General features: G+C 33.6%; 1 protein-coding gene across 6 annotated transcripts in view; it reads left to right on the top strand.

Moving 5' to 3' along the window:
* LOC106876215 (roundabout homolog 1) overlaps positions 1 to 19,309 on the top strand; it is a 336,558-nt gene that overhangs the window by 109,391 nt on the left and 207,858 nt on the right. For all 6 annotated transcript variants that reach the window (XM_014924686.2, XM_014924677.2, XM_052967770.1 and 3 more), the window contains exon 17: positions 16,837 to 16,851. In XM_014924686.2, coding sequence (XP_014780172.1) covers positions 16,837 to 16,851 — 15 coding nt within the window. The remainder of the gene's footprint in view (positions 1 to 16,836; positions 16,852 to 19,309) is intronic.

The raw sequence follows: 19,309 nt of genomic DNA on the forward strand, positions 1-19,309 counted from the left end.
CTTAATCTCTTCTCTATCAATCTGCTTTGCTCTCCCCCCCCCCCACACTCCTAATATTTGATATTTCTACCATATCTTTTTATCTTCTTTCTACATATCCATGAAACATAGAAATGAGAAAATCAGAGTATTGATGGCTGGAAGCTTCAATTTTAATAAGTTAACAAACTAATGCATAGTACTTTCTTTCTCCTGTTGTAAATTTGTTCAAACATGCACACACACACACACACACTTTCTCTCTTTCTCTCTCTCTATCTTTCTCTCTCTCTCTCTCTCTCTCTCTCACACACACACACTCGCTCACACACACACACATACACACACTTTCACACACACACACACACATTCACTCTCAAGCATAGTTGTAATTTTGTTTTATTTAGGTATATAAATGCTAAAGTAATCAATGCACAGCTTTGGTAAAAGAGAGTGTAGAAAATGTCACATGTGTTAATAGCTAACTATGTAGCTACACAGTTATTCTATTCTCTTTCCTATCGCTGTTTCACATCCATTCAGGATAACTAGTGGCCCCATTTGGATACCTTTGCAAAACTATAGTGTGTTCAACCTGTCTATCTATCTGTTTCTACGTGCGCGTGTGTGTGTTGGTATATTGTTGGCTATTTAGCACCAAATCAACCCTGATCAAGCAGACCTACATTCAAAGCCATTTCCACCCTGACTAGCCATCCTTTTCATTGGCACAATATACCTAGGTCCACATTAACTAGTACATCTGTCTTTTCTAAGATGGTTGGGTATGATTTGAAGGAAATTTCACTGCTAGTTTTAAGAGATCAAAATCTTTTTTTTTGTGTTACATCATCATCGTTTAACGTTTGTCTTCCATGCTGGCATGGGTGGGACAGTTTGACAGGAGCTAGCCAGGCAGAAGCCTGCACCCATTACCTATGTGGATGTTAACAATTCCTCAGTTAACATATATACATGTGTGTGTGTGTGTGTGTGTGTGTTTAGTTGGAGGAATAACTTGACCCATACCATGGCTTCATGTGGCTATCTGAGTAAATACGAGTAACCTTCAGTTGGAGATGCATACTTGCTGGCTCTAATTGCTAGTGTCAATTATGAGAAGAGTTCTTATTGTTCAGTCAAAAGAACTATGTATTTACTGGATTATAGTATAAGTGGTTGAGTATTCCAAAGACACGAGGAAGAGACAAAACTGCCCCCTCTAAATCACCAGCTTTTGTTCATCTGATAGTTTCCCACATATTTGTTTACCTAGTTCCTCTTACAAGGTTCAGGTTGACCTCAACCTGTCATAAAAGACACTTGCTGAAAGAATGTTTTTTAACTGATTAGCAATGGCTGTGCTTACACACAAACATACGTATGCATGTCTGTGTGGCGCCAATTGCAATAGAGGAGAAATGAATCTCTTATAATAACAAGTCTTAAATAATTAATAATCCATGTTAAAACATTGACAAATTAATCCTCAACAGACAAGGTGAAGATTCCTATGCATCTTACTTAAAACTCTTAAGTAATGTTTGAAACTACAGATATTACAATTTCTAAAATTAAACCCCAACCAGTCTGTTTATGCAGTCAGGCTTTGCCAAATTGATTTCAATGGGATTTACTTGTAATAAACTTGTGCTTTGACAATAATGACAATGATAAACAATGCTATTTATTTTGATTACATATATGGTCAATATTTTTGAGAAGTTATGGATGTAACTGATAGAGAAAGGGAATGATAAGTTTTGTGAGGAATGAGGTATTAATGATTGAGTTAAGAGAAGCATCAGTATCTGTGACTGTCAATCAGCACTACAGTAAATATAGATACATACATATATATCTCCCTCAAATCTGTTATTTCTAGCATTCTGATCATCTTAAAAAAGGAAAAGCAAATTATATATTGCACTTTGTCTGAATGAAAGATGTGTGGAATGTTTGGGTCAGAAGTCTATTTGATGAGAGAAACCTATGGATAAACACAACTGACATTTATTTTATGCACTTCTGTATGAATCTGTATGGCATTTCAAATAATTTTATCTTGTTTAACTTTGTCAGCCCTGCGCTTGTATTAGTATAAATACAGGCTGTTTATTTGTTATTGGCTGCAAGCTAACTTCACTATGTCATATGATAGGCTGGCTCTTCAGTATTGATAGAGAAAATCAGTATGTCACTCAAATCAGTGATGTTACCAAATATATTTGTCATTACAAATCCAATATTATATTTTAGTAATACTTAATATCTTTCAAGCATATTTATATCTTATAGAGTTAAAGCAGTAGATTGGCAGATCATTTGGGTTAACCAGAATGTCTCATTGGATTTGTTGTGGCCAAATCATTAGTGTTAAACAGAATGCCTCACTGTATTTGTTGTGGCTCTTTACATTTGAAATAAATTCTACTGTGATCAAACTTGCCTTCCATTATTTCAAAGTTGTCAACGTCATTGTTTAGCATGCTTTTTCTATGCTGGCATGGGTTGGGTGATTTGTTAAGAGCTAACCAGCCTGAGAGCTGTCCAGACTCCAATTGTCTGTTTTGGCATGGTCTCTACAGTTATATGCCCTTTTTAATATCAACCACTTTACAGAGTGTGCTGGGTGCTTTTTACATGCCACCGTAAAAAGGGATAAAATAAATTAACTGTTGAAAATAGAATTGGCGGAATTCTTAGAATATAAAACAAATTACTATGCAGTATTTGTTGTGGTCCTATATCTTCTGAATTTACCTGCAGTAGTATGGTACCAAGGACATGTCAGTCCTATCTCTTTCTCTTGGACAACATTGGCAGCATGGAGAAGAGAGATTTGCTGCATGGACAATATTGGCAGCATGGAGAAGAGAGATTTGCTGCATGGACAACCATAGGTTTTCTATATAAAGAATTTTCTTAGGCTAACATTCTGGAGAGGAATTTTCCTACTTTAGATACAAGTTCAGATCTGTAAAGTTCATTTATCTCTATAATGTTGCATTATATTGTTCAAAATTGCATTGTAATGTTTGTTTCTATTTTACCCTTCTGTGTTAAAGTACTAGTTAAGTAGAGAAACTGATTTAGTCAATTAACTTCTCTTAAATTTATGTCCTTATGCCTCTTTTAGAAGCAATTATTATGATCCAATGTAATCTTGATTCTGTGACATTCTTTAATTGACTCTAAATAGCAGTTCTTCTCTTTGAGTACTATATATACTGTGTAAATATACATTTTATCTCTTTTTTTTTTTTCAATTTCTATGTAAACGCCTACACTTTTTTAACCAGTCTCTTCAATGTTCCCCCTTTATCTGATGCTTGTAAAGCAAATAACTGAAATCATTATTATTATGTTAAGTAAGGTGGTGAGCTGATGGAGTCGTTAACACAATGGATGAAATGCTTAGCAGTATTTTGCCCATTGCTACATTCTGAGCTCAAATTCCACCAGGGTCAACTTTGCTTTTCATCCTTTTGGGGTCAATAGATTAAGTGCCAATGAAACACTGGGGTCAGTGTTATCAACTAATCCCCCCTCCTCAAATTTCAGGCCTTGTGCCTTTAGTAGAAAGGATTATTATTATGTTAAGCACCAGACAAAATACCTAATACTACTTGTTCTGGCATTTTATGCTCTGAATTCAAATCCTACTATGATCAATTTTGCACACTTGTATTCCTCCAGGGTTGATAAAATAACATACCATTCAAATTCTGGGTTGATGGTCTCAACTCTCTGCTCCCCAAAATTGCTGGCCTTGTGTCTGTGAAAGACATCATTAAGATGTTGGGGTTTGACAGAATCATTAGAGCATCAGACAAAATGTTTTATGGTCTGAGTTCTAATCCAATCAAAGTCAACTTTAACTTTCTGCAATAGGGGTTGATAAATTAAAATGCTACTCAAGTATGGGGGTTGTAGGGTTGGGGAGGAATGTAAACAAAAAAAACAAAACTCCTTGTATCTAAGTCAAAAACAATTATTATTATTGTTTGTGCATGTGTTCTTAGTTTTTCAAGTTGTTTTAACCATGCTAAGGCCAAACTGGAGTACCATTGTTTTGTGTGTGTGTGTGTGTGTGTGTGTGTGTGTGTGTGTATGATGCTTGAAATTTAGGATTGCAGAAAATGTTTTCAATGAAACTATATTTTTATTTTATATTCATACCAGAAATTATCTCCACTTTCCCATCTTTCTCTATTGTTAGCATTATCATCACTGTAGTCATCATGATTATCATCATCATCATCATCATCATCACAATGTCCTTGACATCATAATTATCATCATAGTCATCATCATCATTCTAATCTTCATTACAGTAATCATCATCATTGTCATCATCAATACTATTTTGTTAGTAAGCTTCTTTATTCATTTTGTGACTAGTTGTTTGTTTTTGCTTCCAATATGTTTTTGAAAAATACTTAAAGCAAAACTCAAGTCTTTGAGGCAAAAGCATGATGAATAGAAACCCTTGAGAATCATAACATTTATAAGAACTTTTGAAAAAATTTTTTTGTTGTCTTTATTCCCCTTCTTTGTGCACAGAAAATTTACCCAATCTTTTGAGTGTGTGTGCATATGCATATATATAATCATCACCATTTAACATCTATTTACATGTGTGTGTGTGTGTGTGTGTGTATGTATGTATGTATTATATATACATAAATATATATATATATATACACACATATGCATATTTGTATGTATAAATGTAACGATGATGATATATATTATATATATGTGTATGTTTACATATGTATGTATGTGTGTATGTATGTATTATATGTATATATATATATACACATACATATGCATATTTGTATGTATAGATGTAACAATGATGATGATATATATTATATATATGTGTGTGTGTTTACATATGTGTGTATACACATACACACACATAGATACATATGTATGTATAAATATATATATATATATATATATATATTAATTTAACCATTGTTGAATTTCCATGATACATCTTAAGTTTTATAAGACTTTTCTATCATATTAAAAGACTGATCCTTCTCATCTCTGAATCAACAACAGCAATTCATCTTGTCTTGATAAATACTTCCAGTTTTGCAGTTTATTCTGCTCTCTTTTATTACATTTCATTTTATTTTATAGATTTCTTTCTAAACATTTAAAAATTCTTCCTTAACTTTTATTTAACATCATCATATCAACATAATTCAGACTTGAAGTATCATATGCTTTTATTTGGTGAAAAAGAAAATGACAATGTGATTAAGTCTTTGAAAATTTCAACTTCTTTTGTTTGTCTACTCATTTATCATTGTGTGTGTGTGTGTGTGTGTGTGTGTGTGTGTGTGTGTGTGTGTGTGTGTGTGTGTGTGTGTGTGTGTGTGTTGTAATATCTGTGTCTTCAATAACATTATAAGTTTTTGCACAAATTTTTATTCTTTGTTACTTTTTATCTTTAGTTTTCCTCTTCTCATTGTAAGTCATATTAATCCTTTTCTTAACTTCAATTTAATATAAATTATATTTTCAACATGTTTTTTTTTTAATATATTAATCAGTCAATCAATATTTATTTTAAGCAATAATATGACAGAATTATTAGAGTTGAAAATTTAAAATCATTTTCAAATATTTAGTTTTATCTCTAAAATTCTACCTACTTCTGAAATTGACTTCAATTTTCACTCCTCTGGGTATCAGCATTTGCCTTTTCATCTCTTTGGCACAAATAAAATAAATGCTAATTACAAACTAGAGTAGTTGAATCGACCAACTAACCTCAAGTGTTACAATTCTCCAGCCTCATGCTGAATTAATATTTTTAGAAACTAATATCTAATTCCACTCTTAGCATTTTGGGGTCATATCCTATTATAGACATCTTTGCATTAATATAATTTCTAGCAATGTACTGGGGTTAATTCAATTAACTGTACCAATTTGCTCATCAATACATATCAATATTAGGTTGCATTGATCAGATTTGAGGTCAGATACTTTGAATGAACAAAGTTGGGTAGCCTCTGTCAACTCTGCTATGAATATTTTGCAAGGTACACACAGTTGGATAAGATTGCATGGAGTTTTAGATATGAGAAGTACTGACAGTTCAAGCAAAGCCCCCATGTGTGTGTGTGTGTCCTCCTGCTTTTCCTTTCTGATAAAAGTCATTGCTCATCAGTATTTTCATCTCTCTGCAGCATGCAAACTTCCCCAAATTTTCAGACTTTGTTAACAGATTTTTTGCTGTCATTAGCCACTTCTAGTTTCTTCTGGTTTGGAATACTCTAAACAAGGTTTGTTGTTAGCTAACTTCTATCTACAATACCAAAGTAAAGATATTAATATTTCAACCAAGTGAGGTGGCAAACTGGCTGAATCTTCACCATGCCAGGCAAATGCTTAGCAGCATTTCATTTGTTTTTACCTTCTGAGCCCAAATTCCGCTGAGGTTGACTTTACTTTTCATCCTTTTGGGGTCACTAATATAAGTACCAGTTGAGCACTGCAGTTAATGTAATCAACTTACCCTCTCCCCCAAACTTGCTGGCCTTGTGCCAAAATTTGAAACAAATCTTTCAACCAAGCCTTGATGTTTTGAGGTAGTCTCTATCAGCTTTACTAAGGTAAAGCTATGCAATGGAAGTATCCGATTGAATGCTTCAACATGACAAGGGTGTTAGTTTACTCTTAGAGGAGCTATGCTTTCAAATATTGAAGGCCAAAATATATACTAGTTCATTCAAACATGAACTGTATGAATGTGGTAGTCATGATAAGTGCTCAGATTAACTGTTATTCCATCTGATAATTTATTCTATATCAATCATTCTAATTTGTTGTTTTGGTCCAGGTCTTCTATTACTGAGCAGACTTATGGCCAAAAGCTTTCCTGTTGTCCTTCTTCCTTTTTTTTTTTTTTTAGACATATTATTTATATACAAGACTGTATTGTTGGCTGTGTATTTCTTTTTCGAAGATGGTACCGCATGATTTAAGAAAACTATAACTGCTTCCCAAACCATATAGGGACCCCCCTCATTAGCTTTTATTGCTGATGTTATTGCCCTCTGTTTATCCCTGATCAAAGAGATATTGTACTCCAAGGGGTTCCATCCATGATTATCTCATCATTTCACTTTCAAAAACATCATATAGAAGTCTATATCATGTTTTCTACCTTTTGATTCTGGATGTGATATGGTGGTCAGGTGAGATTTGCAGGAAATATCACTGCTATTTCTAGAAAGCAAAACAATGTTATAGAGGTTCCTTCATTAGTTCATAACCCAGAGTCATAGTGGCATATGTTTTTCAAATACATAATCATGGAATGTTTACTAAAACTTAAGACATTTCTTTTCTCTAGAATTGAACATATGACCTGTGAATTCACAAAGTACACTCCACCTACACAGAGAGTCTACTTCTGAAAACAAGTTGAGAAATGCCTGCCTTAATAGATCTCAAATGATTCAGTGTTTAGTAATGGGTGATATGATTTATTGGGCTAATCTGCTTTGTTTGACAGTAATCTTTATAAATTGCTCCCAAATCATTGAACCAAACCATTGTTTGCAGCATAGCCATTACCAGTTGCAATTTTAATGTATTCTTGTCTTTATTCTCTTATTCTTCTGTCCAAAGAAAACTTCATCCAACCTTTCCCATCACTTGCAGGTTAAGGAGGTAGATAGTAGTAGTTTTGTTGCTTTTTTTGTTTTTATTTCTGTTTATCTCTTTTCAGTTTTTTTTTCTCTTGTGAAATTTTCTTATAACAATCAGAATAAGTAATGGTAGAATAAAGTAGAAGTTTTTTTTTTCCTTTCTTTGTACAAAACTAAACATCACTTTGTGATAATCAAACCCATTTTGACTTATAATTTTTTATTATTTTTTTTTTATATTTTCACCTCTTTTTGAAACTGTTTCAAGCATCCTGTTTTTCATTCTGATGTAATTGCAATGGATAGCTTAAAAGAAGTTCGATATGTGCACATTGTTTCGTGTAGCCAGTGTCTGATTTTGATTGATTGGTTAATTTCTATCAGTGATTACTCAGCTATAAAGTGGATAGGTCAACAGCATGTTGGACAAGTGTCTTTTACCATATATTTGGGCTGACCTGAGTCTTATGAATGGAATTAGTTTAAAGGGAAACTATGCAGAAGTTTGTCAGATGGACTGTAACTATTTTGTTCTTCTTTGATAAACATATCTATCACATGCCTTAACAATACCACTTGATCCTTGGTGCATTTACTAGAGTCTACTGTGTTGCAAGCATCTGACCCACCAGATTTTGGATATGCTGCACCAGAGTATAAGTTGTAGTTTTTTCTCTGCTACTCTGTTGTTGGCTCTGCAAAAAAAAAAAAAAAGCTCTTGGTTGCTACCTTTCTCCTTTGCAGAAGGTATGAAAAGTTATTATAGAATGGAAAGAATTTGTAGTATAAATAACGAATATAATTAACAAAATGATATTCAAGAAAATATTATGTAATTACACTTTATTTAACACATAACTTACCAAAAGTATTTCTTATCTTTTATTTGTTTTGGGATTGAAACGGCAGCTATGATGAGGTATTGCCTTAAAGAATTTTTTAGTCAAATGAATCAATGCAAGTACTTTTTTTTAAGCCCGGTACTTATTCTGTTGATTCCCTTCATCAAAATGCTAAGTCATGGGGATGTGAATACATCTACACCATTTGTCAAATGGTGGTGGGAGACAAACACAGGCACATAGTCACACACGCACACACACATATGTATACATTTGGTTTCTTTCAGTTTCTGTCTACCAAATCAACTCACAAGGCTTTGGTTGTCCTAAGGCTATAGTAGAATACACATGCCCAAAGTGTTATGCAGTGGGACAGAACCCAGAACCATGTGGTTGGGAAACAAGCTTCTTGCCACACCTGCACCTATATAATATGTTCATTATTCTTTTGTTCTTTTACTTGTTTCAGTCATTTTGACTGCGGCCATGCTGGAGCACCACCATCTAGTCAAAGTAATCAATCTTAAGACTTTTCTTTGTTAGCCTGCTACTTATTCTATTGATATTTTTTACTGAACCGCTCAGTTATGGGGATGTAAACACACCAACATCAGTTGTCAAGCAATGGTGGGGGAGAGAAACATACTATATAAGTGCAGGTGTGGCTGTGTGGTAAGAGGCTTGCTTCCCAACCACATGGTTCTGAGTTCAATCCCACTGCATAGCACTTTGGGCAAGTAAATTCTACTCCTGCCTTGAGACGACCAAAGCAGTATATGAAGAAAAGAACTACCTTCTGAATGGTATTTGTATATATCGGACTGCACTGTCTAAAACACTCTTTTCTAATTTAAGACAGTAGGATGTAATTTGAGGAAAATTTGATTGCTATTTCTAGCAGTCTGAAAGACTATGTAAAGTTCACTCATTGACTCAAAATAAACATGGTTGTTGTAGTTTAACCCCCAGATTAACTCTGATCAAACAAATATTTGTGGGGTGCATTCTAGTCATAGTCATCTTATATTTTGTAAATTTGGAAGACAGACAGATTTGATTTGAAAGATTTTGCTACTGTTTCTAACGATTACAAATAAGTTCACTGCCATCAATTCACCATGAGGAAAGTTCACCACGAGAAAAGTTTACCGTGAAAATATATCTTTAGTATCTCATCATTAATAGTTAAAAACTATTTTATTGAATACATGATGGGGAATTGATAACAGTGAACTTTCCCTGTAGTGAATTGATGATGGAGAACTTACTGGACACAGTTTCTAACAGTGCTAGTGAGAGCTTCCTTGTTGGCAAAAACCAACATACATTGGTGTCATGTTACTTGTTGGACAAGCATTGAGATCACATAACTTGTTAGGTAGTTATATAGGTAAAAACATCTTTCTTACTCTCTGTCTTTCTCTTTCTCTTTTCTTATCTGTCTGTCTATCTAGGTAACTGTCTAACATTTTCTATTTCTTTCAGAGAATGGTTGGTGTAAGAGGCCTTGTGAGATATGTCATTTAGGGAGAATGTGATAGATAGTGAATGTGACAAGTAGAGTTTCAGTTATATATATAGAAATACTTATATTAGCATCATAACTATAGGGATATGAGTGTGACTGTGTATGTACATGTATGTGCGTGCATGTGTGTGTGTGCATGTATATATATATGTATACGCACAAATGTGAGTATATTCCACCAATATGTATATATATATATATATATATATATATATATCATTGATTTTGAATCTGATCTGAGTCACTGCTGTTTTGATTCTCTGATGAAAGCAAAGGTCATTTATGAGTGTCATAAAAGTTTGAACATCAGAATGATGTAGTCTTAGCAAATCAATAACTGGTTTATGTAACAAATTTACAAAATCATTTTAAGGAGCGTAATGCAGAAGTATTTGTGTTCATATAAAACTGCACAAATTGATCTTAAATTTGAAATGCACTGATATTTTTAATATTCTTTCATAATATTTAGAATTTGTTGCTTTTGTTTATGCATATTTGATGTTTGTGTGTGTGTGTGTGTGTGTGTGTGTGTGTGTGTGTGTATGTATACATGCATGCATGTGTATATGTATTTGTGTGTGTTGTATATATAGATACATGAGTATGTGTGCTTATATATGTGTGTGTGTGTGTGTATATACACACACACATGCATAGGTGCAGGTATGGCTGTATGGTTAAGAATTCTGCTACCAAAACACCATGGCTTCAGGTTCAGTCCCACTGCATGACACCTTGGTCAAGTCTCTTCTATTATAGCCCCAGGCTGACCAAAGGTGTTTGAGTAGATTTTAAGCTTGGTAGACAGAAACTGAAAGAAGCTCATCATGTGTGTGTATATAGATAGATAGATAAATAGATGAGTAATAATTTTCTATTCAGGTACACACCTTGTAGTATGCCGATCACATGGTTGTTTTATGGTTTTATTTAACAGTTTTTTATTATCAGTGTATAACATATTGTTTCATTTACTTATTTTCATATTATATTTTTTTTTTTTCGATTCTTGCTAAGTTATCTTACTACTTATATGAGAAGAGTTCTACATTATGACCCAGTTCCTTGGGTAGACATGTAGCACACTACAACTACCAAAATGTAGTGTAATAGAAGTAAGTGAAATAGAGATTAAAAAATGAGGAACCTTTTGACAAGTCACCTGAAGAGACATATTTGCACTTATGATGCACCACAACTGTTTGTACAGTATCTCACCTGCAAGGCACCTGTGCATGATGAGTCGAAACGATTGTAGTGAATAATAAAAAGTCTTGTGAATTCTAATTTCTTTCTCTCTCTCTCACACACACACACGCACACATATATAGGTGCAGGTGTAGCTGTGTGGTAAGAAGTTTGCTTCCCAACCATATGGTTCTGGGTTCAGTCCCACTGCATGGCACCCTGGGAAAGTGTCTTCTACTATAGCCTTGTGAGTGGATTGGGTAGATGGAAACTAAAAGAATCCTGTTGTATATATATATATGATATGTGTGTGTGTCTTGTCCCCCTATCATTTCTTGACAACCAATGTTGGTGTGTTTATGTTCCCAGAAATTAGTGGTTCAGCAAAAGAGACTGATAGAATAAATACTAGGTTTTAAAAAATAAGTCCTGGGGTTGATTTGTTTGACTAAGACCCTTCAAAGTGGTGCTCCAGCAAGGCCACAGTCAAATGACTGAAACAAGTAAAAGAATAAAAGAATATATGATATATATATATATATGTGTGTGTATATATATATATATATATATATATATACACACACACACACACACACACACACACACACACACACATGTATATATGAATATATGTATCTACTTGTATATGCGTGTGTGTGTGAATGTGTATTTGTGTCTCCATCTGTTGACATCATGTGATATTTGTAAATGCATGTCACTGCCATACTATGAATAGTATTCAATTCCAATAATGTCTTACCAAGTGAAAATATTACGTTGCTTGGAAACAGGTGAGGGTTGGCAATAGGAAGGGTATCTGACTGTAGAATATATGCCTCACAAAACTCCATCCAACCCATGCAGGTATGGAAAAGCAGACATTAAACTCAGTTTAATGTCTGCTGTTGGGTCCTGGAACATAGGCCCTGTTAAACTGATGAAGATGATACATGTATATATATATGTGTGTGCGTGTGTATGTATCTATGTATGTGTATGTGTGTACATATATATATATATATATATATATATATATATATATATATATATATATATATATACTTCAATATATAAATGTTCCTTGTTCATATCATATACCTCAAGGAACATGACAGAAGTCATACATGTATAATATACATACATTCACTCTCACACATTACATACATATATTATATATTCTCTTTACACACGTGTATCCAAATCCTGTCACTTTGCAATATTTTATAGAAACAATATACTAATAGTTGTCACGTACTGTAGTACTAGGTTGAATAAAGTGATATATTTTGTGCTATATGAATTGAATTCTCTGTATTCTCTCACTTGTAGATTCAAATACACACACACTAACTTCATATGTATGCACACAGCTTTGTGTTTGACTCTCATATGTGTTAATGTAATTATATAATAGAGGCTGAAGTAATAACACATTTACAAGTCTTGATAAGTTGTATATATATATCTGCAAACGTAACTTGTAAGCTGTGTAATGTTAGATTTAATTCTTCATTGCTTATCACCTCCATCAATGATGTGTTATAATGAAAGACAAACTCTGCTCTTTATGTTAAATACTCTACTTAAATGAACAAAAGTACTGAGTAAATAAATCTTCTTGTAACCAGATTGCTTCAGGAATTTATATCTCATCTTTGTATTTCTTTTTACCACATCCATCTTTCCATCAACTATATTTCAAGCAAAAAATTTCCATTTCTTTTAAATTATCTGGTGTGTTGCTCTGAATATACTATGTGATTCATTGATAGCTATTCTTCATGTTTTCTGATAATTAGTTGTTGGTGTTATTGTTGTTGTCATGTGCTATGGCACTCATGATCTATGACATTCCAGCCAAAATTATTCTGCTGTGGCTGTATGGTAGGAGTTTATTTCCCAACCACATAGTTCCACGTTCAGTCTCATTATTTGGCAACTTGAGCAAGTGTCTTCTATTATAGCTCCTGAACTAGTCTTGTGAATGGATTTTGTCTTTAATCTTATCAATGGATTTGGTAGATACATAATCTGAAAGAAGCTCATCATGTGCATGTATATCTTTGTGTATGTCTCCTGCTTCCTTTTGACAACTGGTATTGATTTGCTTATGTCCGTGTAACTTAGCAGTTCAGCAAAAGGGGACAATAGAATAAGTACGAAGCTTAAAAAGAAATGAATACTAATGTTGGTCAACTATTTAAAAATAAAACCTTTGAGGCAGTGTTCCAGCATGGCTGCAGTCCATTGACTGAAGCAAGTACAAAAAAAAAAAAGAGATTGTATATCTTGAGTTACATAATTTAATCTGTCCCCTTTTTTTTCAAAGTGTTTTTAAAGTTAGAATGTAAGGTGTTATTCAAGGTTGCTATTTCTTGCAGGTTCCACATTCACATAAAACGTGATCCTTTGGCTCACAAATTCAGTTACTATCTTGTGGATTCATAAAGCTGAAAGTTATGATTGAATGGATAGTAAAGGAGACAGGAGTCTCATTTTATTCTTTTACCAAACATTGAAGCTTTATTTTCTTTTTATGACTTAATATTTAGGAGTAACTGTGTCCATACATAACCATAGCAGGCTCTCTGTTATTGATGAGAATAATACAGTTGATGCTTAGCTGCAGCATATATAAATCAGAAGTCTGCAGGAAAATCAGGGTTAAAAGTATAGTGAAGGCCAGTGGTTCTCTACCATCTTTATCCGTAGACCTCCTTTGATTACTGTTTTATTCTGGTGGACCCCCATAGCCATTCGATGTTTAAAAACTAGTTTATAGTCACTTCTTTCAAAATTTCCATTTTGTTTTTCACATGTTCACTTGCGTAAGTTTGAAATAGCACTCTGAGAGAACATGTTTCATTGACCAGAAACATGTTAGACTATGTAAAACATTGGAGAAAGAAATGTACCTCTTTCCTGCAATAAATACATCTAAAGCAAAGTTTTTCATGAACCCTTAAAATATTACTGTGGATCCCCAATTTACTATTTTGCTCACATGGACCCTCAAAAGACTTATATGGAACACCAGGGGTCTCATGGACCCTGGTTGAGAATCACTGGGGTAGGCAAACAGTGATGGCAATGCAAATAGGATAAGCACTGGAACTCTGACTATGAAGTCAGTGTCAAATATTTTCTGCATAAGAATAATGGTTTAGAATTATTCTTTATGGTCTAGTTCAAAACATCATAATTGTTGTACTGATTTTATCACCCTATTTCAAAATACAACATGAATTACTTTGTGTTGAATATGCCACTTGTTCTGACTTTCATTCCCTCCTGGACAAAGATACAAGTCTATTCTAGAAAATAAATTATCTCAAAGTTGACAATTTTGCTGCTGTTGTTTATCCTTTGATCAGCTTTAAATAACGAATAATGTCTATGACCAAAGGCGTTCCAGCTGTGAACATATCAAGCATTTTTGTATTTATATATATGTTTTTTTTTTCCATGACAACTTATCTTCGACTATATCATTTTATATATTCTTCTTCACCCCATCCTTTTATAGTAAATGCCATATAAGAGAAAATGTGGCTGCTATTTCTAACAAGTCAAGTGATTCTGTAGAACCTTACCCATTGGTTCATTTATAGTGAATTTTATAATAAATATGAGGAGTTAAACTTCACAAGTGAGCTGATACAACACTTCATTACTGTCTGTGACTGACAATAATTTTTCTATGAAATTTATTTTTATTGATCAAAAACTGTTGATTTAACTTGTATCTTTTTTATTTTTTGTATTGTTTTTGTTTTTAGATTTTAATTCACAAAGTTTCTTCACTCACTTTCTTCTCTCTATCTCTCGCTCTCCTCCCACCTCTAGTTGTTAAATTATTTCTCTTCATATATTTATTCATGTTTGTGTGTGTGCATCTTTCTCTCTCTCTCTCTCTCTCTCTCTCTCTCTCTCTCTCTCTCTCTCTCTCTCTCTCTCTCTCTCTGTGGACTGGCTCCTGTGCAGGTGTTATGTAAAATACACCATTTTGAGCGTGGCCGTTGCCAGTACCGCCTGACTGGCCTTCATGCCGGTGGCACGTAAAAGCACTCACTACACTCTTGAAGTGGTTGGTGTTAGGAAGGGCATCCAGCTGTAGAAACTCTGCCAGATCAGATTGGAGCCTGGTGCAGCCATCTGGTTCACCAGTCCTCAGTCAAATCGTCCAACCCATGCTAGCATGGAAAGTGGACGTTAAACGATGATGATGATATTGAGACAGAGAGAGAGAGAGAGAGAGAGAGAGAGAGATGTGTATGTGTGTGTATATGTGTTTACATGTGTGTGTGTATAAATGTACCTATGTATGTGTGTGTACATGTCAGGCTCTTTCTTCCTGCCATTTCATCATATTGAACTTTTAATCCCTACACATTTTTTCTCTCTCCATATTTTTTTCTTCTCAATCCTTTCTGTAAAAGAGCACAAATTCAGAACACCAATGACTTTTCCATTCTTCCCAAGCATCTAAACTAATATAGTTGTTGTTCTTTCACATGTTTTTGTCTTTTGTTTTCTGTAAATTTGAACTATATATAATAATATAAATAATATTAATATATATATGCGTATATACATATGTATATGTACATACTTACATCTATACGCATATATATATATATATACATATATATATACATACATACATATGTGGGCACAGGACGTCACGAAACATGTACATGGAACATGAATTATTCTTTCAATCAATGAAAGACACAAATGGAAAACAAAACAAACAACATAAAGAATGATCCATCAGTTGTTGGCTGCTTTTCTAGTCTCGTATTTCGAGCATTTAACAACAATATACGCTTTTGATAAAACAGTTGCTCCCGCAAAGCAAATTAAATAAAATTTTGGATTTTGCAGAGGGTCAAAATTGGTGTGTATATATATATATATATATATATATACACACACACACACACACACACACACACACACACACACTCATACACAGATTCATATGTTAATATGTATGTTTTATCATTTAGCATCTACTTTTCCATACTTGTCTGGGTCAGATGAAAATTGTTGAGGCTATTTTTTTACAAACAGATACCTTTCCTGTTTCAACTTCCTCCCCTCCTCCCATTTCCAAATAAGGTAATATTTCTCCATGGCCAGATATGGAAGGCTTGAAATGAGTAGAATTTTTGTTTGAGATTGGTACTCACTTGAGACTAATGAACAATGTCAAAACAAGAACATAACACACACACACATACATATATACATATACAATAGACTTCATTCTGTTTCCATATACCAAGTGTACTTTGTGCATTGTTCATCTATGTGTGTGTGTGTGTGCATTTGACAGTTTTCTTTAAGGTCAAGTTGTGTAATGTTGATTGTGATTCATATATAAAGGTATCAATTAAGGGTTTTATGGACCGATTCACATTGATTTTATAAACACTTTCACATAAAATTTGTTGCAATCAGTTTATATACATCTGCACACACATATGCGTGTACACACACACACACACACACACACACACACACACACTCTGTTGTATTTGCTGTCATTTTACATTTTCTATAACATTTTTATATTTGAATTTCTGTTTTCCCTTTCACTGCTTACCAGGACTTATCAATACAGGTAAGACTTCACATACCTATATGTTATGTATACCTAATTGCATATTTGAATATGTACACTTGTGCTGAGGTATATGTGTGTACATATATGTGTGTGTATATGTGTATATATATATGTGGGGGGGTATGTGTGTGAATGCATATATGTATAACAGATGTGTGCATGTGTGTGTGTGTGTGTGTGTGTTTGCTTTACATTTATTTTACCCATGTTATCATGAGTTCCAGTGGTTCACTTACATGGCATTGGTCAGCCTGAAGCTATAGTAGTAGACACTTCCCCAAAGGACCATGGAGTGGTGCTGAACCTGAAATTTTATGGTTGAGAAGTGAACTCTACCTATATACATTTGTATATGCATATGTACATGTGTGTGTGTGTGTGTACATATACATGTCTGTAGATATGTGAGTGTCTATATAGTGTCTTGATGGATCTGACTAAAGAGATGTGGTCAGTGGGCTCAATAAAATACCATTTGGACTCAGGCATAGACTTGATCACCCTAGGTTGGGTGGCCTGAGTGAGAGTGTGTTGTATAAACCAAAACACCCACTGATGAAGGCAAATGAAGCTCCAGGAAAAGATATTATAACAATGGAAATGGTAAAAGGAGGAGGATAAGAGTTGTAAAAAATCCTCCTGTTCTTCAGTTACTCTGTGTGTGTGTGTATAGTGAAAAGTTTTGTTGGAAAGATTTTTACCTTACATAGTGGGATGTAGTGAAAAATATAAGAAGAAAAATGTTCAGAGAATATATATTTTTTATGAGATAAAATATTTACATAGTCAACTGGTTTCACTTTTGGTAATCCTGACTAAGAAATTAGTGAAAATATTACAATTTCATGGTATCATAAGAAGTTTTTTGTCCATGTTGGTAGCACAAAAGTTGTTGTGCTACATGTGCATACATGTTTGTATGAGCATATTGCAAAATCAGAATTCAATGCTTAATAGTGGCTGTCCAATGAAGAAAGATACTGATACACTTTCTATGAGTAACACTCAGCAAGTCATGGACTGGTTCATCAAAAGACTCCTTCCCTAGTTTTTCCACACATCATTAACATAGAAAGAATGTATTTGCATTCATATTATCCCAACAGTGAAACTTTCTAATATTTAACTTAAATTCAGTACTTCTGGTTACAGTTGGTTGGGTATAAATTAGACATTGTGTGTGTGTGTATGTGTAAAAGCATACACATATACATGTATATATAAATTTTGAAATGAATACTTATTATTATCTTTTAATATATATTTTTTTTATACACATTCTTTTATTTCATAGAAAAGCAATGATCTGGCAGAATTATTAGCATGCCAGGCAAAATTTTTAGTAGCATTTTATCTGTGTTTATGTTCTGAGTTCAAATTTCACCAAGGGCAGCTTTGCCTTTCATCCTTTCGGAGTCAGTAAAATAATTACCAGTTGAACTCTGGGATCGATATAATCGACTTATCCCTTCCTCCAAGCTTTCTGGCCTGGTGCTAAAATTTAAAACCAATGTATATTTTATATACAAATATATTTTTTACATTCAGGAAACATTGATTTAATATAGAGCAGAAAGGATATATATCTTTATTATATCAAATAACAGAATACTCTGAGCTTCACCCTTGGCTTATCATAAGTGTAGTGATCAGTCGAGGATAAAACTCAGACTAGAGTATATCATGTCTTACTTTTATTTCATGCATCTTTTTAATGAGAAAAAGTATTTACTAGCATTTTGAGAAGGCAACATCAAAACGTGTTCTCAGCAACTACACTTTCAAAGGGTTCCATTCTGCTATTTTGAGATCCCTAGATTTATAACAGTGCTTCTCAACCATTTTTTACCTATGGACTCCTTTGATTCCTATTTCACTTGGATGGACCCTTCTAGCCATTTAATGTTTAAAAAACTTTAACAGCAAAATATTATATGGACCCCTTGGTGCCATATAGACTCCAGTTGAGTACAACTGATTTATAAAATTTTGTGGGTAATCCTCTATTAACTTAATCCCAGTCATTGTTTTTGTGCCTGTGTGTGTGTGTGTGTGATTGTTTGTTGTTTGCAAGCCTACAGACTTCAGAATGTCCTAGATTTTTTGTAAGAACGTTGATATGTTTTGGGGATCAGTAGTCTTACACTGGAAATGTCAGCTGAAAAATAATTTTGATAGGAATGTGTGATGCGTTAAATAGAGAGAACAAAAGAAAAAAAAAACTTGCATAATGGAGCAACTACATACAGGATTTAATTGCAAGCTACTAAAAATTTCATGCTTCTGAGATAGAATAGTCAAACCAGCTTGTATAACATACTGCATACTACTGGCAAGCATTCAGGCTCAAAATACAACAGCCTGAATGATTACCTGATACCACTTGACATGTGATAAAAGCTGGTCTGACCATTGTACAAAACTAATAGTAGTTTGTATTTAGACATTGTATATA

The sequence above is a fragment of the Octopus bimaculoides genome, chromosome 5, assembly GCF_001194135.2.
Source record: "Octopus bimaculoides isolate UCB-OBI-ISO-001 chromosome 5, ASM119413v2, whole genome shotgun sequence".
Taxonomy (NCBI): domain Eukaryota; kingdom Metazoa; phylum Mollusca; class Cephalopoda; order Octopoda; family Octopodidae; genus Octopus; species Octopus bimaculoides.